Here is a 26,083-nt window from a genome sequence, read left to right as displayed (position 1 = left end):
CCCCTCAACCCACCCGCCCCCTTACTGCTCCCCGTCCCTTTTAGTCACATTCTACAGATATACTGTACGCAAATGGGCGTTCTGCAAGTCCTCATATTGAGTGATTGGGCTTGATGTACTGCAGATACGGAGTGCAGGTTGCCATTGTGCCGCCTTATCTGCTTTATTGCCTTCAACGTGTTCCATTAGATTTGTGACAATGGAACTTTTGAAATTGAAGATGCCAAAACTCTTTCAGTCAGTTTTATCTGCTTTTCTTTACAAGTGATGGCTAAATGGAAATACTGTACAACAGGAAGTGGAACTTATTGTGAAGGAGAATACAAGGAAAAAAATATATATCAAGTGTAAAAAAAACAGAATAAAGTAAAATTCTAACAATTCCAAAGAAAACACAAGAATAACACCTACATTTTAACCTGAGAAGTTTTTTTAATCATCCTTTTTAAGAGGGTGAAGTAAAATAATACATTTGAACTTTTATCAGAAAAAAAAGGTTCGATAAGATCAATAGGAAAAATAAAGCCAGCAAATTAGAAAGATAGAATGAGATATATTGAGTTATATTCGAAGTTTAACACAATTCAATTACAAAAAAAAATAAAATCAAACCAAAAGTGAGACATGCTTGGTTGTGTAAACTTTATTCAACAAATAAAACGTCATTGGTTGATTTGACAGAATTCACTCACATACATTGCAAAACCACAGCCCCCGACGTCAAACAGCTTATGAACAAAATAATAAAAATACAAATGCAAATTCAATTATTTTACAAGTGTAATTCTGATTGGAAAAATTAAGTGACATAAACAAAAAAGAGCTGTGACCATTTCACATATTTTAAACTAAGCTAACTAAGCTAAGCTGCCAAGCTAAAACACATTTTTTGACATAAATATATTTTACACTGATATTTAATATGATAACAATTTGACTTATTTGGAAAGCAAGTGTTCACCAAATTAAAAAGAAAAACTAATATATAATTGCTGTCCGTTTTTGTCAGTTAAAAAAATATTTACCAATTTTTTTTTTTTTGCAGGACAGTGACGCTATGCTAGCTTAGCTTAGTTTGCAGCTAAACTAGCCATTTAACATTTTCACTTTCAATCCATTTTCCCTAAAGTGTCATCATTTACATTTAGTATGGCAACAATTTAAATTATTTGCCACCAAATGTTAAAGAAAAAAGAAAAAAAGAACAACAACAAAATGCTGGTTCAGCTTAGCTTGTAGCTAACCTAGCATGTAACATTTTCAATTCTCCCACATATGTCGCCATTTACATTTATTTGTCAACCAAACGTGAAACAATTTAGTGAAAAACATGCTGTCTTAGCTTGAAGCTAACCTAGCATGTAGCTAACCTCCTTCAATCAATTTTCCCCATTTTTGTCCAGCAAATCAGCTTTAATACGTGATGGGTAATACTTTTTCGAGCAGTTTTGTGGCCGTACATCAACATTATAGGAATTCTTCATAGAAGCTTTGACAATAATAAATTAACCTTCAAACTACTACACATCTTACATATCATAATTGTTATTTTTTTTCTGTTGATTTCTTGGATGAAGCAAAATACAAATCTGCACAGTCTCATTCCAGTTTAGGAGTGCATCGAGTGTTTAAAAAGAAATGCATGGATTTCTGAATGGACTCAGCTGTATTAAGTCAAATCTAAAACCCCCAAAAATGAAAATCTCAAAAAGCTGTCCTTGGACACCCTCCCAGCCCCAAATTTCAAATATCCTCGTTGTAATGGCGAAAACAAAGCCACCTGCCACTTTTTGTGTCTGCCCGCCTTCTCCTCTCGACAGTGAGGTGTAAAAGTCCACTTGTCATTCTTTAAAAGCTACTTAACAAAAGCCAGACGTTATTCTTTATTTTTGTGACTCAATTAAAAAGTCGTACACTTCGTGCTTTCACAGCTTGTTTTTAAACGCCGGCAAGGTGACCTTCCTCCACTTCCTAGCTCATTTGCATCCTCCTGGAGCCCACAGCAGCCTTCTCGTACCATCTCAAGTGCACACAAAGCAGGTAGCTACATACTTCACGCCATTTTTTAAAAACCCTTTTACTGCGTATTAGTGCAGTGGCAGCATTCATTATCTGAGCAGTTAATATGTTTTCTAAAAATACAAAAAAAAAAAAGTCATTCAGCGCCGGTTTCAACTAAAGTGACAAAAATGTTCATAGTTAGCCTTAACAAATCATTAAAATCATTTTTGACATTTTTACAAATTCTAAAACTGAATTTTAGAGGTCTCATGCAATCGAAATTAGACACCCTATCCACCTCCCAAAACACCCCAGCCTAAAATCTAATCCCGTGGTGGACATTTTACCACCAAATTTGGCTGAGCTAGCCACGGTACGCTAAAAACATGGTGTCCATTCCAGAGCAATGCTTCACTCGCAAAAAAGCACTGGAACTAAACACAGTAAACAAAGAACAATAGAGGACATTTGACATTTGGCGTCCCTTTTTTGGCAATATCTCCCTCCCTTTTTTTTGGTGCTGGATGCTAGCAAATGCTAGCCAAACGGCAGCAGCGAGCGTGGTAGGCCTAAACACTATTGGACACACGAACCTACATTTTGACGAGGAACATCGAAGTCTCCATGTAACCTCACACTCACACACACACACAACACACCCGCACACACACACACACGCATTACTGACATTTCAAACTTCTACAGGAAGCAAAATCTCCAACGTTCCTTTGCCCCTTTGCTGTACTTGCATTCCACTCTCTGAGTCTCGCTGCTGCTCAACCCGTATTGTTTTGTGTTTTTTGTTATTGTAAAGTGTCCTTGGAGGTCTTGAAAGGCGCTTATAAATAAAATGCATTATTATTATTAGTATTATTATATGTTGATTGTCTCTTTGATTATTGCCTGTGAATTTCTTCATGAATTTACAACCTAAATTTCAAAATGTGTTTGTATGAATTTGTATTCATTTTTTTCCCCAACAGAGCAGGCCTGGCGATCGGCCTCACAGTGCAAAGGTACGGGGTTCGATTCCGGCCCCAGCTTTCCTGTGTGGGGTTTGCATGTTCTCCCCGAGCCCGGGTGGGTTTTCTCCGGGTACTCTGGTTTCCTCCCACATTCCAAAAACATGCATGGCAGGTTAAGGAACACTCTGAATTGTCACTCAGTGTGAGTTTGAGCGCGAATGTTTGTTCGTCTCTGTGTGCCCTGTGATTGGCTGGCAACCAGTTCAGGGTGTCCCCCCGCCTAGTGGCCAGAGACGGGATAGGCTCACACTCCACGACTCTTGTGAGGATGAGAAAATGGATGGATGGATGTTCCCAACTTTCCATTCATTTCAATTCATAGCATTTCTTGTGGCCACCAGCACGTGTATGTAGATGTTAGTTTTTTTTTTTTTTTTGGTCCAATCAAATTAGAGCTTCAGTGTGTTACCATGTCAATGTAATCTGCCCAGGGCCTTCAGAATTCGCATCGCTGGCCCATGTAAGGATGGCATTGCTCTTTTTTAACTCATGCGATTTTGAAATCCCCCCCCCCCCCCCTCACAGGGCCAGAGCGCCGGTGACATCGCCACTCTTCCGACCTCCGATTGGCCGCTCAGAACAAGACCAGCGCCAGAAAACTCATCTGGACATCTTTGGTGAGCGTGATACATCAAATTATAATTAGAGAAATATTGATTATGAACTGCGATATATTCTACTGCGGGATTGCGGGTTTTGTCCAGTCTTGATGGAAACTGAATTGTTCCGAAAAGCAACTCGTGTCCTTACACACAAAAAAAAAACAAGTCCAAACTGCTTGGAAGAAAAACCTGAGTTGATCATGATAATCCAAAGGCGCGACGACACGCTCAGCGATCCTACGAACTGCGGTAGGTCTTGATGATGTCTCGGATGGGCTTCCTGCACATGGGACAGGACGCTTGATCTTGCTTGAGCTTGAGGGCGCACGTGTAGCACAGACACAGGTGGCCGCAGTCGTACAGCGCCGTGTCCGCCGCGCCGTCGCAGCAAATGGCGCAGTCGTCGAAGACTTTTGGGGAGCCGGGGGGCGCAGGAGAGATCGGGCTGGACGGCGAGGCGCTCTCCTCCATTTCTGAACGAGAAGACGATAAAAATGGCGTTTATTGACCGATTGATTAAATTCAAATCGACAGTAGCCAAACCTGTAGGAGGAGGAGAACTGAATTTGTTGTTCCTCGTCGGCGGCAAAACGACGTTGGGCTTGGTGAGGGCGGGCGAGCGTGGACTCAGGATCAACTGGAGTAGTTGGTTTGTGGTGACAGATGAGCCTGACGATGGATAACAGGCATTTGGATCACAACAAAGTCAAAGTCACCATCAAAAAAAAAAAAATAAGATTGATCGCTTTGGTTTTTGACGTCGCCGCTTGGGTTTCTGTCCTACTTAGCAAACCAGGAAGTGCTCGTGAAGAAAAATACAAACAGGAACATTCTATTTCAGCGCTGGATTCACTGCCGGCATTGTCATTTCTATTGTCCTTATGCCCATATATGGTCATCGTCCATGAAGCGACAGAAATCGGGACACACGGGCACTTGATTCAAAGTCGACTCTTTCTGAACCCCCCCCCCCCGCCCCCTCACAAACAAAAGTAGCAGACAATGAGGTCTCACTTGACTTTGTCGTCTCTTATTTGTGCTCCAGCTCAACATCACATCACTGCTTGCTACGAGCTCGGTAAATATTTGACTTGATGTGCAAACAAGTCGGCGGGCGGGGGATCTGGTTTGTGCCTGGCCGCCGGTCGCGCCGCTGTTATCGTCACGTGGAAAACCGGGTCACTATTTCACGAGATTTTAGCCCATTCAGTGCATGGAGCGACTTTTCAAGAATTTTTTGTTTCTTTAAAAAAGAGTGACTACACCAGGCATGTCCAAAGTCTGGTCCGCGGGCCAAATCCGGCCCGCGGTCGAATTTCATCCGGCCCTCGGCCCCTGTCATAAAATCAGTGCCGTCTGGCCCGCAGGTTGGGCGCAATGGAACACGTGTTGCATTGACTGAGGTCTCGTAGACTGGTGAGTGATGTTTCATAGAGTACTGCTTCCCTCTAGTGGCTAAATGAGTAATAGCATTCACTAAATGAGTAATAGCATTTAGACACTAGAGGGCATCACTCACGAGTTAACAAGACATCACTCCGTGTTTATATTGACTGATATGTCATATTTCAAATGATCCTTGCAGTTGTGGATATGTGTATTGCTTGTTCATTTCCCTGTTGTTCGAGTCAAAGGTTTTGTGACTATTGAAAACTCATGGTGATACATTTTATGTTTCAAATCAATCAATTTGCACTCAGGAGACTTCTGTTTAAGAAAAAGCAGTTGCAGGTGATATACCTGTTTCAAATGAACCAAAAGAAATTCTTAAGATTGTTGAAATTAAAATAAAAATGGAAATGTGAAACAGACTGGCTTACTAAAATTTGTTGAACAATATTGTTGTTCAATGTAAAGAATGTCAGCCAAGGTCGGCCCCCCGACATTTTACCACATAAAATCTGGCCCCCTTGGACACCCCTGGACTACACTGTCACTATTGACGCATCGAAGGAACTATTTTGCGCGGCGGCGTTAATGTCATCGGGTGGCGCGAGAAGGCGCTATCCGTTACCACCGTACTTTCGTCTCTCATTCATCGAATATTTATTGCTGGGAAGTGATTTCCGTCTCTAAATATTGACTGTAATTATGACTGCTTGAAGTGGAGGAGACTGTGGCGCTGCCGAAAATGAGAGGGAGAGAAGTGCAGGAGGGTTTGGACAAACCTGTGGCGGAAGACGAATGACTGGAGTTGGGGGGTCCATCGGACGGAATGTTGGCGTTGGATGCGGCGGTGTTGTTCATGGACAACGGGGATCTTTGAGGGGGTTGGACATCCGAGTGCGAAGACAAGCCTGACAACAAGCAACGGGCGAGGATTACAACAGGGCAGGCGAAATGGAGTTGGATGCCTACCGTATGCTTTAGCGATCAATAGTGGTCAACATATTTGAAAAAAAATAAAAATAAAATAAAATTGAGAGTGGCGGCCCGGTAGTCCAGTGGTTAGCACGTCGGCTTCACAGTGCAGAGGTACCGGGTTCGATTCCAGCTCCGGCCTTCCTGTGTTGAGTTTGCATGTTCTCCCCGGGCCTGCGTGGGTTTTCTCCGGGTGCTCCGGTTTCCTCCCACATTCCAAAAACATGCTGATTGAACACTCTAAATTGTCCGTAGGTGTGAGTGTGAATGGTTGTTCGTTTCTGTGTGCCCTGTGATTGGCTGGCAACCGATTCAGGGTGTCCCCCGCCTACTGCCCGAAGACAGCTGGGATAGGCTCCAGCACCCCCCGCGACCCTCGTGAGGATCAAGCGGCTTGGAAGATGAATGAATGAATGAGTATAACATGTTTAGAAAATGTGTGTTGTGTATGTACCTTTAAGAGGCGGGGCGTGGCCTGACTAAAATAAACTCCTCCCCTCACCTCAGCATACTTCCTCGGCACCAAGATGCCACCAGATGGCACCAAAGCGCTACCTTTATATTAGACATGGCTTCGGCCTGAAGAGTGAAATGATACATTTCCGAATAGTAAACAGCGAATGTGCGCGACAGACAACTAGATACGACGCGCTCTCCCAAAAATAAGCTGCGAAGAAAATATCTCCCATAAAACAGACACCAATGGCGGCGAGACGGCGAGAAGGGAGCGCGTGGGAGCGCCGGGGTCCCATCTGTTCCGTTTTGACAGGCTCGGCGACACCCGGCCATGACATAACTGTCACTCGCTTGGTTTGGCGGCCCGTTTCCACGGCAACCGGCGGTTGCCAGGCTCCCTGCACCCCGCCGTGTGGGCGAGCGACGACGCGTCCCGCCCGACCGACCAACCGCCACTCTCCTTCCCACAGCTGGAGTGGGAAAACGTCTCGCAGGGACGAGCCTGAAGAGAGCGGAGGCGGACGAGCCAAGGCGGATGGAAGTGGGAGGGGAGGCGACGTCCCGCCGAGGGGACGCTCGGTGGGCGGACGCCCGCAGCATCACCAAGCGTGGCGCAATTACATTTAATAATGCATCGTGGGCATCGTAAGGAGCTATTATGAGCTAACCCCCTCCTGATAAATAACACTGGTGGCAGCGGGGGGAGCTTGAGATGACAGAAATTACCTCCTAAACGCTGATGAATGACTACAGCGAGACCCCCACCCCCACCCCACCCCCCCATCTTGCACATGGAGAAGCTATTGTGATGTAGCTGAATAATCTTCAGGGAAAAGCAAAACATGCGTCGCGCTCTCCAGGAGTCTTTTTACGACTGTCCTGTGCTAATGCTAATGCTAATGCTAACGCTTTTAGCAATTCAAAGACGTTTTTTTTTTGTTGCTATAAATTACGATGGCTGCATCTGTCAAATAATTTGTTACAGTTTTCGGAAATCTTACCGAATGTTCCACCACTTTGCAAACCGTACCACGGAAAATAGATGGATAGAAACTCGGAATATGTAGCAAACGTACCGAAAATCTTGAGCTGCGTAATGTTTTTGTGGGGCGCGAAGAACATCCAAAGCGGCGTGGAGTTGTCCACGCACAGTTGCACCCCCAGGCTGACGCCGTTGCGGTTCACGACGATCTCGCCGGCGGCGTTCACCTCGAAGCCAAGGATGTCTTCGTCAAACAACTGCGTGGACAAGTCGTCGAAGGCCCAGAATTCCGAGCGGTCCAGCAGCCGCACCAGGTCGGCCGGCAGGTCCTGGGGCCGCAGCGTGGCCGGATCGCAGGCCGTCACGCCGTAACTCAACTCGGCCGACCCCGTCGTCTGCAGCATCACGAAGACGCTTTCGCCGTGATCCGGAGGCCGACTGGTGAAGACCAGCGTCCTGTCCGGGCCCTGATGCTTCCGCATCACCGCCGTGTGAGGGTCCGTCAGGCCCACGTGTTCGCCGTGCACATAGTGAAGCCGCAGCTGGTTGTCCAGGGGTTCCGGGAGCTCGGACCCCCTTACGGACAACCGTAAGTTATGAGAGTTTTGGGGCATGTGGTCAACGGGGCGGTGCCCGTCGTGATCGTCTTCCTCCGAGCCGTCTTCATCCATATCCATATTCACGGGAAGTTGGCGGTGCCGACTCTTTTTTTGGATCTTCACTTGGGGGTCGCTGGAAGTCATCTTTGAGACCTCCGGCGTGAGTGCCTCGCTGTCTGCGGGGGACACAGAAGTACGTTACTATTGTGTTTTTTCTTTCGGCTTGAAACGTTCTGGGAAGACGGGAATGCTTGATATCACTGTTCTAGTACATGTTTTGCAACTTTGATCAGGCAAAAATATGAAATGAGAATCATGACACAGTTTGAAGCTTAACTCCACGTACAAGGAAGCGAATGCATTCGAATGGGCCCTCGGTAGCCTCGGGTCAGCAGCTACGTAACACCGCAAAAGAAGAAAAAGAAAAATATGCAGAAGGGGTTTATGTAACACGCGGGAGAAAAGAAAATATGCACAAAGTCGGCGAATGAGCCTCCCACTCGGTCTCCAGCGTGGTTGTCTTAAGGCTTGTCGATGGATTGGAGCTGGCGGCACATTTTCTGACCGGCAACAGATTGGCTTCCATTTTCAGAACCCATATGCCCCAAATGCTCTCTTACCCAGCGTACATTGTAAATAAAATACAAGACTCCTAATTGAATTTCTGTTGGATTTACCTGGGGCTTTAAAAGGGGCGGGGCTACCACTGACAGGTGACCATTCATTTACCGTTAAAAAAAAAAGTTTCGTTCAACAGGAAATCACTCATGCCGTCCAGCATAACCCCAATGGTAAGCTTCGTTTGTTTTGTCCGCTTGTCTTTATCAAATCTTTTGAATTATCTTGAATATTCAATCGTGCTTGCTTTTTTTGTCTGCTTTGCTTTGTGTCCGTGGCTTTATGTTGGCTGCATCGCTTAATTAACGTCACTTGCTGCTCGCAAGCCAGCGCGAAAACTCGCTGTTTAAACGACGTGGCAAAAGTTATAAAGTTACGACTTGAAATTGCAGTGGTGTCCATGCTTAATTGTGTTTTGTTGGGAGTGTTGTCATATCATGGTTGTCGGACTGCATTGGAAAGTTTGAATGATGATTTTTGCGTTACGGGTGAGTCATGCCGGCGTTTTGCTTCCGGGTTTGAGCGCTGGGATTTGTAGTCCTTTTCGTGTTTGAGCGCTGGGATTTGTAGTCCTGTTTTGTTCGGTTCCACTTGTGTGGTTTCTCACCATGTTTCGACTATGAATATTGACATTTTAAATCATTTTGATTACATTGAAAGCATTACAAGAAATTATGACGACAATGATAATAAATCATGCTAAGATCAATGGGTTGGGATGCAAGTCATGATTGATAATATTATGGTTGATAAAATTATTGTTAAGATGAAGGTATTAAGCTAATGAATTCATGACTGTTATTTCCATTGATTACATTGTGATGCATGAAGATAAGTACATAATTTTTTTGTTGTATGCTTACTTTCCTGCTGTGTGCCTCAATAAACATTACTGACATAATTTAAAATAATGAAAGTATACGTACAAATTTAAATCATGATATAATGACCAAATACTCATTTTGGAATTTTATGTGTACATTTAAATAATTATCATCAAGTCATCAATGCCATGTCTAAATCTTATGTACGACATCAAGATATTAAATATACATGTATGTATAATTATTTATTAGGGTGACTAATTTACGAGTACTTCAAATATTGTTCTAATATAAAATAAAAATATGACATGTACAGTAGAATAAAATAACAAAAGTGTGCTCTTCAATCACAAATGTAAAACCGCAACAGTGACATGGATGCCCAAAGCAGAAAGAGGCAAAACGAAACGACGAAAAGGATCCCTCGTTTAAACTAAGGTGTTTACGTTCAGCCTTCAGATGTTGTGTAATCACTCTTAGAAAGAGTCGCTGGTGTTCTTAGTGTTCACAAAACAAACGTGACTTCACATCAGGGGTTTGTGTGTTCCTCTTTTGTGTGTGACAGCCGGGCTCGGGAATCCATCTTCATGAAGAGACATTCCCCCTGGTCTAATTGTGACCACTTCAAAGTAGCAACTGCACGACAGCGTCGCTCCAAAAGCGAGGGCAGGCGCGCGAGGGCATGCTCGGTGGACACGTTGCGCAATTCCAAAAAATTCCTCAAACTAAAATTAGCCTGATTGGATATTAAGGCCAAGAGATGAGTGGCATGTTGGCGGCTCTCAGCCCCAATCAGACTTTTTTTTTTTTTTTTTTTACTTTCACTTGTGTCAAAATCAAGGCCCGGTGGCCAGATCTGAACCGCAATATCATTTTACGTGACTCATGAGGGCAAATCTCGTGCGGTAAGTTTCTGTTTCAAACAAACTTTCTTCACTTTTAGCAAAACCAAGATATTGCGAGCACGTTTTGTTCCCAATCCGACTTTTAAAATACAAACCAGTTGAATAATGATTTACCGGCTTGGGATTTCAATTTTTCGTGTCGATGTGATTCGGCATTTTTATGGGTTCACACGACGTTTGACACCACTGTTCTGAAGTAACCGTGCTTTGACTCGAGTACAATTTTTGGCTACTCGACCTGTCCATACACCACCCCCCCCCCCCCCACCCGACCCCCACCCGTCACTTTTATCATAAAGAGGCAGCACATCTCCGGCCAGCCGCTGATAAAACTGCTTGAACTCAATTACTTCCTCCGCAAAGAGTGTCCACAACCAAGCCTGGGCGTCTTTATTATTAGCACGCTTATCATCTTGACAGCAACGAGATAACTTCTATCCTCGCCATTAGACTTGGGCATTTTTACGTCTTGTTAAGTCCCGCAAAAGACTCAAAGAGGCAAAGCAAATAAAGGAAATGTGAAATGTTTCGGGCCGCGTGGCATTTAGCGTGCGTGATGCGTCGTTCTGATGTGACCCATGCAGACTTTCGATTAAGAGTCCACCCGCTCACATCTGCAACTGCCAGTCAACAGGGAAAACGGAAGATAAATATTCACAAAATGAATCACGGCAATTTTCTTCCTCACGTTCACCCGGCGCGAAATTCCGATGAGCCACATGGCGAAAGTGACGCGCCTGGTTGACATTTGGGGAAAATTGCAATGTTGGACGTGTCGCAACCGTTTGCCCTCGTTCAAAACGAAAGGAATGTTCCACGCTGTCAAACGGGATAATCTGGATCAGATCCAGATTAGCGACGGTTGCAAAATGGGCTTTGGATCAAGATCATATTTTATGGACGATATTTGTTTTGATTCGTTGTAGCCGTTAAGGTGAGAAACTCGGTCATCCGGGAGGGGCTCAGAGTCGAGCCGCTTCTCCTCCACATCGAGAGGAGCCATATGAGGTGGCTTGGGCATCTGATTCGGATGCCTCCTGAGCGCCTCCCCGGTGAGGTGTTCCGGTCATGTCCCACCGGGAGGAGACCCCGAGGAAGACCCAGGACACGCTGGAGAGACTATGTCACCCAGCTGGCCTGGGAACGTCTCGGGATCCCCCGGGGAGAGCTGGAAGAAGTAGCTAGGGAGAGGGAAGTCTGGGCTTCCCTGCTAAAGCTGTTGCCCCCGCGACCCGGCCCCGGATAAGCGGTAGATGATGGATGGATGGATGGATCATTATCATCCTACAGAAGCACTACGACTTGTTCTTGTCAATAATATTCCTTCTTATCCTCTTTCTCGTTCACTTCCTCTGGTCCATGTGTGGTCCACACCGCTTCAACAAACACAACAGTGACTACTCGTCACCATTTGAAGAGCCGGACTAATCAATTATGACTTATTAATTAAGGCATCCGTGATGCGAACGTACACCGAAGCGGTAGATGATGGATGGATGGATGGATCGTTGTAGCCGTTACTTCGAAAATTGCCGACATGACCGCACGTCGGGAGTCATCGAATTCATCGACTGTAAAAATTGATTAACGTGCATTTGTGCTTCAGTCAATTTCTTTCCTCCTTTCTTGGTTTTTGACACATCCACCAGAGAAAAACGAAAGAGGTGTAACCCCATTTGAATTTTGAGGATTTTTGAGGATTCGTACAAACATGAGTCGGATGAGTATAATATTGAAGGTCATTGATGGACGTCTACAATCCGGTCCGCAAAGATAACCCAACACCGATAGTTCTGCTCAGTTGTGGTGAGGTAGGTCCCGGTCCCATTCATTAGGCACACCTGCACCCGGAACGTAGCGCTGCAATAACACATTCTGCTTTCCGTTTGTCAAAACACTTTTTGTATATCGACAAAGAGTTCCATTGAGTGTCCACTTCATTCTACAAAATGATCCCATGACGCATTGAAAGGAGGTTGAATGGGAAGCGTCGGCATGTGAATGAAGGTGTAGCAGCTGTGCCTTCAAGAGCGGCCCCCACGCATTTAAAAAAAAAAAAAAAAGAGAAAAAAAGCCACGGCAGGTGAAACGCTTAACTGTCGGCCCTGTTCAGAGGTTCAAGTAGGAAACATAATGGTAAATTATATTCGAGGCTGCCTCAAGCTATTGACTGGATAAAGAAGGGTGGGGGGGGGGGGCGGATAGGTGATGAAGTGCACGACTGCAACAAGGATGATAAAGTGGTCTTGGAGCTTCTCAATGTGGTGAGAAAAGCTCGTTTCAAGGAGGAGAACGCATACCAGACGAGGTCAACATTCGTCGAGCTTTTCATATGACGGAAAAGGCAAAAAAGAAATAAACAATGAGTGACTCGCCCTCACCCTTGCCGAACGTTAACAACCACAAACGGGAAGAACCAGTTTCAAGGGGATGGGAAAAAAAAAATGAAGGTAAAAGATGCCAAGCAGGCAGCCAAAAAGTGCCGTCGGGACAATGCGAAAAACCGGCATGGGAGCAAAAGCGCCTACACGGCATCAAATTATGGTTTTTAAAAATCGAGCAACATCCAAATGAATTTATTTGAAATTGTAAATGCAAATGTTGTTTGTACTCAAATCCATTCTGCTGGTGTTGAGAGCCAAAAAGATGAATTGTGTCAATGTCCCAACATTTCTGGGCTCGGCTGCAGTTTCCTTGGCGGAGGTAATAATGCGCTGACAATTTGACCGCTGTTTGTAAAATTTTGACTTGAGCCCAAATGTTGGGGGGCCTGTCAAGCCAATTTCAACCTTCTTATACCAAATATGATTTGGAAAGTTTTTGAGAAGCGCCAACTGTGTCCGGGTACACTTTGTTCTTTGGCCCGGTGCCGTGGGATTTAGGAGCTCAACGGACAGAGCGGTAGGTGGGCCGGGTTGAGAGAAGAACTCACCAAGGCCGTCTGCCTTTAAACGGCGTCCATGTGGGGATTTGCGCTAAGTATGCATGCTTTGGGGGTGGGATCGGGGAGGGGGGATCCAGGACAATGTTGAGTGATGTCATCTGTCATGAGAAAGAGGAGCAGGGGTGGAGCAGAGGGGGTGTTGCCTAAAAAGGGAAGGGGGGCTTATAATGGAAGAGAGCGAGAGGAGGCGCTGGGGAAAAACATGCGATGAGCTTTTGAGGATGGAAATGATTGCACGTGGACTGAAGTGCGGTGCTCCCTCCGGTAGAGTTGTGGGGTGGTGCCACATATTGTGGTCAGAAGTCGGTAAACGCAATCATCTGTGGTCATGAGAAAGTGATTAGCATCTTCCCTGGACAGCAAAGCCCCTCCGATCCAAAAGTGGACAAGCTTCGTTACAATTTCAATGCCGGCTCACCGACAGGCCGCCAGGACCCGTCAAATCCGAGCAGCTGCGTCGCCAGCAGCGTTTATTTTGCTCCGGCGACTCGAGGCCAAACCCTGACGTCGCTTGAAAGAAAAGTCTCGTAAATACATACGGGGCTGGAGACCGTGGTTTATGATGGAGTTCTGTTCCGATGTTGGTAATCTAACGTTTAGTCAGAACGCAACATGGTCATCGATGCTAGCGCAGTTGCTAACATTTTCAACGTACCCCGTTGACGATTTCACAGCTATGACGTTTCACGTCATTCATTTTCCATTTGATGATTTTTGCTTACAACGAACATCTTTATGACGTAAACTTTAGTATCACAACCAGATTTTCCCCACAAAATCGTGAATAGGCCTTTGTTTCAGCTAACCGCGGGAAGCTAACTGCTGCCGCAACCTTGCTTTTGAACAAAATGTACGGCGCGCGATTACCTTCCATTGCTTAGCAACGCTACTGATCGACTGTACATTGTTGTACATTCTGGAATGGAGAGGAAATCTCTCACTTGACGTAGGAACGTTACAGTTGTTTGTTTCATATCTTATAAAAAACGTTTTTCTTCATCTATACGTATTTGTACTTGACACGTTTATACTGTATCACAAATTAATGTTTTTACACCTATAAAGGGCGGCCCGGTAGTCCAGTGGTTAGCACGTCGGCTTCACAGTGCAGAGGTACCGGGTTCGATTCCAGCTCCGGCCTCCATGTGTGGAGTTTGCATGTTCTCCCCGGGCCTGCGTGGGTTTTCTCCGGGTGCTCCGGTTTCCTCCCACATTCCAAAAACATGCGTGGCAGGCTGATTGAACACTCTAAATTGTCCCTAGGTGTGGGTGTGAGTGCGAGTGGTTGTTCGTCTCTGTGTGCCCTGCGATTGGCTGGCAACTGATCCAGGGTGTCCCCCGCCTACTGCCCGAAGACGGCTGGGATAGGCTCCAGCACCCCCCGCGACCCTAGTGAGGATTAAGCGGCTCCGAAAATGGATGGATGGATGGATTTACACCTATAAATGCTCATAGTGTTTTATACGTTGTCGTTGGCGGCCATTTTATAAAAATTGTTTTTCTTCATCTATACGTATTTGTACCTGACACGTTTATACTGTATCACAGGTTCATGTGTTTACATCTATAAATGCTCATAGTGTTTTATACATTGTCGTTGGCGGACATTTTATTGGAAATGGTGACGACAAACTACGGTTATAACGTACAGATTCGTTAAGTCCCTCGAGGTACGTTGCAATGAGGTTGGAGGGAAATAGCTAAATTTTCGGAGTCGCGTGACCAGGTGTTTCGCACCAACGAGTCTACTTCACCCTGTTTGTAGTCACGCCACAACGGGCTATGCAGAGTGACAGCGCCAACTACTGGCCTGGCAGGCGTTATTACAGCATATCCAGTTTTCAATCGATTTTTGCAAGACGCATCGTTGTCTTTTCAAAGGTCTAAAAAAATGCTCCAGATTGAACAAACTCTTCTAATCTAACCATTTCATACATCATAATGTAATATTTGATGCTCTGTGCACTATTAGAGACACGTGGGAGCAGTAGGTAAGCTATGAGAGAAATTCTTTGAGAGTGGCTTTAGCGTGTAAAGCTACATTGTGGTGGGAAAACTTGCTATAAGCTTAGGAGACAATGCATCGAGTCAGAACCAGGAAGGTTTAGCCCAGCCTTGCCTGATTTTTACCCAAAAAGGGTATCAACGTGGACAGTAAGTGCCCTCTTCGGACCCGAGGAGAGCTTAGAAGCTTCGGTGATTTCCTTAAGTGGAGAACATGGGAAAGGCTCATTTAAAAAAAAAAATCTGCCAGATCTAATCAGGGTTGAAATGTCCACTCCCTTGAAAAGAATGATTTTCCACCCCCCTTTCTTTCAATGAGGAAATGCCGTGCTCAGACGCTGAATGTTTACACGACAGAAGAAAAGAACAATGCTTCATTATTTTGTATCATTGGATGAGATCTGAGGAGAAGGGCTTCCTGATTGCACCATATTTTGTCTTTCGGTTTCGCCGATAGCAGTTAGCCTTTGGCTGGAAACACACTCATGATCGATGACTTGGCATGTCGCGGCATGTTCACTTTGCTTTGTTGTTGTTGGGAGGCTTGGGATGCAGCAAAATGGATTGGAAAAAGAGATTTTGTGTTTTTCGGTACTCGACAACAGCCTGCTAAAAAAAGAGGCCCCTTGCATTAATAAAACGTTACACTTTGCATCGACGACAATAAAACTTAGCTTTACTGTACATGGCGCATTTCAAGTGACCTAAAGACACTTAAAAATAAATGCCGGGAGTGCCATTTGCAAAGGAGTGGCTCGCTTTGGTCATTAGCTAATAGCCAGGCGGCTTGACAGTAAAAAGAGGAGCGTAATAGAAGCTTCCGGTTGACATCTGACAGCTAGGCGAGGCTGCGCCGGAGAAATCAAGGGTAGTAAAGTTCTCAATGCAGACAAAGGTCTGGATCGATAAAAACCTGTTTGCGTTATAGTGTTTCTGTTTCCCATATCCTGGTGATTGTCTAAATGTCCCGCGATTGCTTGGCAACCAGCCCGGGGGTGTCCCCCGCCTCAGCGATGGTTCTCCCATTCACCAGCAACCCTAATGAGGACTAGCAGTAATGAAAATGGATGGAAGGGGTGGATGGATTTAGTGGCGGTGGTCTGCCAGTGACGACAGTATTCTCCTAACCTGCTAACAAAATGACCCGAGGTTGTATTCAGTATCTTGTACTCGACCTTTCTATACGTAAAACCTTGTTATCCCCCCCCAAACAAACACGTGACATGCCAAGTAATCCCTTATTGACATGTGAAACAATAAGCAAGCTGACGCCAGTGAACGGAAATAGAAGCCAAGAGCACAGTGTTGTTGGTTTGACCTTGTTTCTGTTTGTGTGCCATGCCGAGGTTACACCGACGCTAACATAAACTAATGCGCAAAAATATTGGAGCTGGGCTCGGATGAAGCGTTGTGTTTCATGGGCTCTCGTAAACTTGTATGCTGAGACCTGTCCATCATAACGGGAGACCGGGACAGATTTATGGACAAAATTTTATAACAGCATTAACCCTTCCATTCATCAAACATTTAAAAGTGATATAAATTTAACAATGCATTTATTGTTGCGGCTGGAGACCTGCACTGCATCACAATTACAAGTTAGTCCAGTTTGTCCCCTTTGTGTGGCTTAAATAAAGGAAACGGAGTACACACGTAGAGTGTCAATCAAAATCTGAAATGTTACAGTACACTGTAGAATCTGAGATGCAGCAGCTATGAATACGATGACGATTGCTAACAGCTGTCTCATGCTAACAGATGCTATACTTATAACAAGATAACAAAACTGAGTGCCCAACACAGATCCGTCAGGAAATGACACCTTTCCGAGCACCTGATAAGATTTATAGAGCTTGCCCCATTGAAACAAAAAGCAACAAAATGCTAACACACTCACAGTAGCAATGCTAGCATAAAGCAAGATGGCAACCCAGTAAGGAAAACATCAAAACGGATCAATCAGGATTTTACACCGTGCCCTGTAAATACTATTTCAATTACCATTTCAAATGTGAATTGATTAAATCCTAACATGCTAATAGTTGCTATTCCAACTTAACAACAGCACCCTGAGAAACCGAAACCCTGTATTCAGGAAATCCTAACAACTGCAATGCTAGCTCATAGCAATGTAGCAAACTGAGTAACCATTGGAGGTTTACTGTACGATAAATGAAAATAAAAGCACACAGCAGGTTATCTCCTCTCTAGTTTCAATATAATGACCGATGTCATCACCTTCACCGTCATCACCAGAGAGCTAACAAAGACACATTTAGATTCTTCTCCGCAGTTCAAGCGAGACGAGTTGATTTCAGCCTCGCGGACCACTGGGCACTGTCTCAGTGATCAAGTGACTCATCCACCTCGAGTCAACAAACCCCCAGCGGAGTTTCTTGCATCCATTAAAAGATGCGCTTGACTTTGGGGCCTTATGTAACTTGGCAGGAATCCATCATGCGTGTACGAAACATTGTGGTCTTCCGAGACCGCTAGACAAACACTCGCAGCCCGACTTAAAGGGATTACCGGTAAATTTTTTTGGGTGTGTGACGACAGGAATGTATAACATTCCCACAAGTGTGCCACTTTAGGGGAATGAAACTGAAAGTAGAATGCGACCTAATTTACTGATCCTTTGCAAACTCTAACTAACAAAAGTGTTTTTCAATACATTGTGAAAACCCACTCATTGCGGGGGAGAAGTTCCAGACCCACACGCTTTAGGTGAAAAGCCACAATAATCAGGGCTCGTATATATTTTTTGATATGTTTTAGCCCTCTCAGACACTTTAAACACATTTCAACAAGCATGAAATGTACAGAAAATACTTATGTGCTAGCCGCTAGGCTACCATGCTAGCTTACGTGGCTAAAACGGTGACTCAAACTGAAAAATCTGGGCAGAAAAGCAGTGGTGGCCCGACAACGTTGCGCTAGTCGACTCACTAAATATGGCGGCGAGGGATTTTTGCCGAAGTGCGGCCAAGAGCATACTTTAAAGGGAGGCTTTAGCGTTCGCTTTTGTGATTCCGCCTCGATGCTCGCACGGGGCGGTTGGTTCTGCACAAAAGGCATACAAGGGATTCTCGCTATTAATTGACATGAGCGAGTAGGTGATGATGTAAGAGATTTCTATCTCCCCGAGGATCAAGTTTGAATTCTCCTCGGCTTCCTTCATTACGCAATGACATATTCGCTTTCAGGCCAGCCCACAGGTTGACTCTTGACTCATGTAGGAGCAGCCACCCGGCTTTCCTTGAACACTACCACTGTAGTCTGCTAGCTTAATTAGAGCATAAATAGGGTAAAGGGGGGACGGGGTGATAGACGACGTATTATTTTGCCATTAGCCCCACTAAATGCATTTTCACCAATAATAGCTGACGTGCAAATAAACGCTTCTCCTCATGGTAAATGCTGACTGATGAGACAGATGTGTCACTGCTGCGTGTAAGTGATTATAACGCTGCAAAAATATTCTGCTAGGATATTACACACGGTGAATTAATTTTATTATGCCATAACTGTTCGTGGATTCATTAAGATTTGCCTATCCAATTATGTCAGTCCAATTAAAAGCATGTATTGCTAAATCATTTTTTAGATCTTTTTAATAGATAAAAAAAAACAACACATTTGCTTTTCTTTGGACCGCGGCAATATATTTGACTTTTGTAGCTGCCAAAAATCATGCCGGTAAAGTTTTTTTTTTAATCAGCAAAATTAATTTTGTTCGTCTTTTGTGAAAAAAGGAGATGCTTGCTTTTCATTGGACCGCAACGTTACTTTGAGATAAAGGGATTAAAAAATATATAAAAAATTTCTTCCCACGACCACGACGATACGTTTGACCTTTACACCTGCTTGTCATTTTCCAAAAAACTTTCAGCATACTTGTGAATAATTGTGTTTGTCTCACGAACCCAGTGCTTAAGTCAACAGATTTAGATCCCAACCTTATTTCATCTCCAATTATTGCACCTTTAATGACACACACTTCAAATGCTTTCCTTTTGTGTGTGTGTGTGTGTTTTTTTTTTCTTGATGGCCGCAGTCCATGAAGCCCGCCCAAAACTAACTCGCCACAATCAGCTGCATTCATCTCCCATCTCAAGCAAAACCAAGGTCATCCAAGCAGGGCCATTCTCCGTACTCGGCAAAGTTCACTCACAGGGCCGCGCTCCATTTGTATCCCCCCCCCCTGAAAACAACTGCCGCAGACGAGGGCCGATTGTCAGATCGCGCTGCCCGCAGCAGGTGGAAAAGCGGGCCCGTTCTCGCTACAGCGTTTGCGTGGACGCCAAAAGCGACACCGCACTTCTGGAGAAAACTTGCTCACATGCAAGTTTGCATGTTCCCCCCCCCCCCCCCCCCCCCCCCCGTGCCATCGTGGGATTTCTCCGGGTACGACATATTTCCTCCCACATTCCAAAAACATGCACAACAGGCTGATTGAACTCTCTGAATTGTCACGTAGGTAGGAATGTGAGCGCGGATGGTTGTTCGTTTTTGTGGGCCCTGCGATTGGCTGGCAACCGGTTCAGGGTGTCCCCCGCCTACTTATTCGTTTCAATTAAAAAACGTCTTGTACATTAAAAAATAAAAAATGAAGCAAGCACTGAGGAGATAAAATTCATCAATAGATTCGATCGAGTTTAATGGCCCCTTTAGCTTCTCTTAACTCATTCACTCCCAAAGACGTTTTTAAACGTCTTTTCAGACTTGGTCCAGAATTGGTTGGTACTGAATGAGTTAATTGTTTTCAATTGGAAATAACAACAAACCAACTCTCATGCACACCAACTCCGAGACTTCAAGGTGCTCTTGGGACGAGCTTGAAACGCATCGTAGCGTAGTCGGCGTATGATGTAAAAGCGACATCATTGACACGGACGCCGTTTGCAAAACTGACCGAGTGGCTGCACGTTCGCATTAGACCTGAGGCACTTGCTTGCATGAAGTCGTATTTAGATCCCTAGAGTGAGACATTCCACAGACTGGATTGTCTTTGAAGTTTAGAAAAAACAACAACTACAAAAAAATCCCTCGCAGACCTGAGTGACATCATCGGTCCTCTCAGCAGTACCAACACACTTGACTTGCCGAGCAGCACCGCAAGGGCCAGTGAACCTCAAGATAGTCGCACTCGGGCGCCAGATAGCACGTGCCGCTCGCTTTCAAGCGCGCGGCGAGAAATAAGGTGAAATGGTTTGAACTCCACCATACGGCAGCCTCTTTCTATTTTTAAAATGCAGTGGCGACAGCCTCGAATTCTGAGATGAGAAGCAGAGATGTTCTCGGAAAGGGTTATAAATACGTACTGGAAGAGTTCGACAATGCAACAGTTGCATCGGTTTTTTTTTTTTTTTAAAGGTTGGGGAGGGGCATAGTTTTTAAAAATTGGACACAGCTGCTCCTTCATAAACGTCATTCTAAAAACCAATTTACGAGAAGTGAATCCGTGAGAAGATGCCGACTGCAGATGACCCGATCGCTGGTTTTCTTTCATCCAGCAACCCCTTTAAAGTTTGGGGAAAAATAAAAAATTAAAAAAAATCCCTTCGGGGAGATTTTCTTGTGAGTCACAAGGGTGGCGTTTACAATCGAACCCCAGCATCTTTTTCCACAGAGCTATTTTTGGTGGGCGCGAGGAAGGTAGGAACAGCTGTTACGAGCCACCAAAAATTCAGGCGTACATGTGTTTCTCGTGGAGAGGAAGAAAAAAAAAATAGGCAAGGTAACTCACCGAGAAACTGGACTCCTTTGGTCTTTCCGTAGACGTCGACGAGAACCCACAACGGCAACAAAGCGTTAACCTTCTTGAATAGCCGTGTAGAGGTGCTTCCGTTGATCCGGTAGTGTACCCGGCCCTTCATGGTGACCCAAAACGAGATGACGGTGTCTCTCTTGAGAAGCTCCTCGGGCAAGGGTTTCGCCCAGAATCCGCTCCTCAAAGCCAGATCCGGACATGAATATCTGGGCAATTTTTTGGGGTCCAAGCAGGACGGGTCTTGGGTAGTAAAACCGATGCGGAGAGCACCCTGCCAGTCCTGGTAGTTTTCTGTGATCTAGTTCGGGGGGTTGGGGGGTGAGGGGGGTGTAGATTAAAGTTTGATGGTCAGAAAGGATGAAATTAAAATGAAATCAGTTAGCGCGCTAAGCTAATTTTAATGAATGCGTTTCAATCTCAACTCGGCGTATGAATTCTCAGCCAAACGTAAACCGGGAATTTCTTTTTTCGGGAGTTTTCCGATTGTACTGCGTTTGCTGTTCAAGGTGACGGCATTCAATCGGTTTTTCGAGACGGACCCGCCGGCCTGATGGCTGGTGCCGAGCCGCCTCTTTGGCCGACACAAATACAAAAGTGAGAAAACGTGAGAGGTGGGGGGGGGGGGTGTGTAGATTAAAGTTTGACGGTCAGAAAGGATGAAACGGAACAACAATTAAAATGAAGTCAGTTAGCGCGCTAAGCTAATTTTAATGTATGCCGTTTGTACTGAGTTTGCTGTTCAAGGTGACGGCATTCAATCGTCTTTTCGAGACGGACCCGTCGGCCTGATGGCTGGTGCCGAGCCGCCTCTTTGGCCGACGCAAATACAAAAGTGAGAAAACGCAAGAGGTGTGGAGGGGGGGGTGTAGATTAAAGTTTGACGGTCAGAAAGGATGAAACGGAACAACAATTAAAATGAAGTCAGTTAGCGCGCTAAGCTAATTTTAATGTATGCCGTTTGTACTGAGTTTGCTGTTCAAGGTGACGGCATTCAATCGTCTTTTCGAGACGGACCCGCCGGCCTGACGGCTGGTGCCGAGCCGCCTCTTTGGGCGACGCAAATACAAAAGTGAGAAAACGCAAGAGGTGGGGGAGGGGGGGGGTAGATTAAAGTTTGACGGTCAGAAAGGATGAAACGGAACAACAATTAAAATGAAGTCAGTTAGCGCGCTAAGCTAATTTTAATGTATGCCGTTTGTACTGAGTTTGCTGTTCAAGGTAACGGCATTCAATCGGCTTTTCGAGACGGAGCCGCCGGCCTCACGGCTGGTGCCGAGCCGCCTCTTTGGCCGACGCAAATACAAAAGTGAGAAAACGCAAGAGGTGGGAGATCCTAAGATGACGGAACAATTGGATGGATGGATGGACTGCAGATGCTTGATGGATGGTAAAATGCCAAGAGTGTGTGACGGATGGAGGGATGATGGATACGTGGACAAATCAATTGATGGAATGCGGGAGTTGATCCGATGAATGGACGACGACGGATGGATGGACGGAAGAATGGAGGGATGATGGGAGGAGCAAGTGGTTGACGCTGGAGAGATGGACGGATGACGGATACGTCGATCGGACAAAATGGCGGGTTACTTATAAATGGACGGAAAGCCAAAAGGACGGATGACGAATGGATGGAGAAATGCTGAGATGATATGGGCTGTTAACGGACGACGCCGGCCAAAGACCACAAAGCTCCTCGTCGCGGCAAACCCGATTTAGCCGACGTGCGTCGCCATAGAAACGCAAAGCAAAATCTGGCTCACCTTCAGCCGGACCACCTCGTTGACCGCCACGCTTCTGTTGCTGAAAGCGACGGCGTTGCAGAAGCTGCCTTTCCTTCTGACCGCCCTCTGCGACTCGTCGATGATGATCTGCGAGCCCTTGGCCGTCGGGTGGAAGAGCAGAGGTGGCTGAGAGGCCGTCGGACGGACGTGCTTGCTGGGATGCCAGTTTATCCGCTGGTATTGGGGGCGGTAGAGCTGCTGCTGCTGGTAGTGGTGGTGGTGGTGCTGCGAGGCGGATGACCGAGCCAGGATGGGAACCGTGCAGTCAGGGGCATGCTTGCGGTGAAGCCCGGTGGACGGAAGAGCCGCGATTGGAACCGGACCATGGAAGTTATCTGGAACACACAATTGTTGTTATTTCAACATCTGCTTGGCGATACGGTGACCCCACTTTAATCGCCGGAGTGGGGGCGGGGGGGGGGGGGGGGGGGGGAACATTCCTGAACACAAACTTGCTTTTCATTGGTCGGCAAATCTGTAGAACTTTCCAAGATGAGCCACAGGTCTTTAATATTGCACTTAATTGATTTTTGTTTGTTTTTCTTCTTATCTTATCTTATCTTAAAATTACAATGACATCATCAGCAGCAGCAGCAGCAGCAATCACCGACTGGCCTAACACACATTTAGGAGAACCCCGAAGCAGGACGGCAAATGTTTTACGTCAAGCTAACGATTTGACGCCCGCACTTGAGCACGCGAGAGGTCTCCCCCCCCCCCCCCCCCTTCCCCCTGGAGAGAAATTGTCAATCAACCCAAGACAGCCGGGATCGATAAATGGTTGCCGCTGTTTCTATTCCGCGGCCCGGTAGTCCAGTGGCTAGCACGTCGGCTTCACAGTGCAGAGGTACCGGGTTCGATTCCGGCTCCGGCCTCCCTGTGTGGAGTTTGCATGTTCTCCCCGGGCCTGCGTGGGTTTTCTCCGGGTGCTCCGGTTTCCTCCCACATTCCAAAAAACATGCATGGCAGGCTGATTGGACACTCTAAATTGTCCCGAGGTGTGATTGTGAGTGCGAATGGTTGTTCGTCTCTGTGTGCCCTGCGATTGGCTGGCAACCGTTTCAGGGTGTCCCCCGCCTACTGCCCGAAGACAGCTGGGATGGGCTCCAGCACCCCCCCGCGACCCTAGTGAGGATCAAGCGGCCCGGAAGATGAATGAATGAATGTTTCTATTCCAAAAGTGTCACGCGAACCCAAAGATGTTTCCTTCCAGTGTGATGACATCAGCTGTAACTTTTCAGTTCACCTTCAAGCGGCCCATCATCACTCCCCTTGCGTACATCACACCGAGCCGACGGTGGACTTAAAAATGACAAACACACACTTTGAGATTGGACCCAAAGTGATTGATGAACCCGAGAGTGGGACAAGAGGATCAATAAAACCCCCTGAGAGGGATTATTGATAAGTGCGGTTTTCGGGTTCCAGCGGGGGGACGAGAGGGCGCCGTCGGTCGGCCGCAAATTTCCAACACAGAACCGTTTATCGCAAGTCGACGCGAACTCGCCTTTGAGGTGACATTTGGCGAGGATGGAATCCGTCCGTTTGTCTGCTCACAGATCTGATTCACAGTGCCGCTTAATCAAGCTAACTTCTGTTCATTTGGTCCACCACTTCATTGTGATCATGTCTCATCTATGGTCGTAATCTTATTGAAAACTTTTCATGGGTCCCAGAACCTGCTGTGCACCCTGTCATGAGAGCTTGAATGCCCCCCCCCCTGATGTTTGACCAGCATTTCATATCGTGTAAATATGTCACTGCCATGCTGCGCCGTTTGTTGTCTATTCTATTGGCTACGTTTCACTCTGCTGTCATCATCCAGGTCGTTATTACAAATGAGAATCTTATTTGAAAGGGAAAAAGCTATTTAAAAAAAAAAATCTCTTTTGTAACTGAAATTGAAAAAGAATTTTTTTTTTAATGTAATGTTTCGACATCACAACTTAAAAAAGTCAGCACGGGCGACGGTAAGCACTTTAATAAATACAATGTCGCTTAGAATATCGCAATTAGTAGGTCACGACAACCAGTACGCCGAACCTGTTTGATTACATCCCATTAATAACAACTATGAACCCTCATAGAAAGCCAAGAAGCAAACATTAAAAAAAATCAGTAAAACAACAAAGACAAGTTTACAAGCACTCCCTTCAATAAAAACAAAAGTCATGACATGTGAAGAAAAAAACAAGTGTATGCTGAAACCATTTCGGAATGTTGATCTTTTGGAGGAAATGCACGAACTTGCATTTCAGGAAAGTTTTATTTGCAAAGCAACCGTCATGTGATAATCCAACGTAGCCTAGAAGAGGTTCAAACTCGCCACAAAGACACCACGGGACAGATAAGAACAATAATACTTATGAAATAGCGATAAATTTGATTTTTTTAAATTTAAGTTTTGGACTTACAATTGTGTCTGGTGATTTGCCCCCCCATGGCTGCTGCTGGATGCAAGGTGCGTTCAGGGTCCTCTCCACTCGGAATTTAGCGGCGCATCCACGACAATGGCTTTCCAACGCGCGTCCTTGAATGCTTCATTCCACCCACGCGCGAGACCGTCTTTTCGACGCGGGCGGACGACGCGTCCTCGAGATGGCTGCTGAGCGAAGTCTGCTCGCTCGTCATACACGCACACTGAAAAAGCTTAAAAGAGACTCGCAAGGAGGAGTGAACACATGCTCCCCGCATACATCATTTGCATAAAAGGTGCGAGTGGAGGTGGAGCCTGGCAGGAAGATCCATTTACAAGCAAGCGCGTCTTAAAATGACTGAAACGACCGACTCAAGTTGAAATGATGCCGTAACTGTGAGGCGAAGGGGGGGGGGGGGGATTGCCTGAACGATTCCGAACCAGCAAAAGTTCCTTCACCCAAATTTAAACACAATACGATGCATTCTGAATCGGTATAATTACACTCAGAAAAAATAAAATAAAATCCCACCTATATCCTGACATTTATTGACTTATTTAATAAGTAAAAAAATGACAGCCGTTGCTAGTTCAGATTTAGCCATGCGTGGTTGACTAAAATCCTTTTCTGTCGGACCTCAAAAGCCCCATCTTGTCAAAAGTTCAAATTTCCAAGTTTTCCCGAATGCGTCACAGTGCTCTCGTTTAACATTTAAAAACCTTTTCATGCTCGACAAGAAACTTCAAAGCCACAGGTGGCACTATGAGCACTGACACTAACACAGTCGT

General features: G+C 45.6%; 1 protein-coding gene across 1 annotated transcript; it reads right to left on the bottom strand.

Moving 5' to 3' along the window:
- Positions 1-1,409: 1,409 nt before the first annotated feature.
- Positions 1,410-25,546, bottom strand: LOC127610121 (E3 ubiquitin-protein ligase NEURL1-like). Its single transcript, XM_052079881.1, has 7 exons — positions 25,293-25,546; positions 22,858-23,213; positions 21,071-21,392; positions 7,522-8,202; positions 5,797-5,925; positions 4,172-4,297; positions 1,410-4,101 (listed from the first exon to the last, which is right to left on the bottom strand). Exons 1-7 carry the CDS (start codon positions 25,318-25,320, stop codon positions 3,866-3,868), a joined length of 1,878 nt encoding a protein of 625 aa, XP_051935841.1. The 5' UTR covers positions 25,321-25,546; the 3' UTR covers positions 1,410-3,865.
- Between the last annotated feature and the right edge of the window lie 537 nt (positions 25,547-26,083).

Source organism: Hippocampus zosterae, chromosome 11, assembly GCF_025434085.1.
Source record: "Hippocampus zosterae strain Florida chromosome 11, ASM2543408v3, whole genome shotgun sequence".
Classification (NCBI taxonomy): Eukaryota; Metazoa; Chordata; class Actinopteri; order Syngnathiformes; family Syngnathidae; genus Hippocampus; species Hippocampus zosterae.
The sequence above is the reverse complement of the archived record's forward strand: the minus strand, read 5'-3'. Positions and strand labels throughout refer to the sequence as shown.

Bases quoted from the DNA above. Each gene is read 5' to 3' on its own strand.
- LOC127610121 (XM_052079881.1), bottom strand. From the start codon at position 25,320: ATGGGGGGGCAAATCACCAGACACAATT. The intron at 23,214-25,292 runs GTAAGTCCAAAA...TGTGTGTTCCAG, and splicing joins GCAAATCACCAGACACAATT to ATAACTTCCATGGTCCGGTT. The intron at 4,298-5,796 runs GTTTGTCCAAAC...ATCCATCGTCAG, and splicing joins TCATTCGTCTTCCGCCACAG to GCTCATCTGTCACCACAAAC.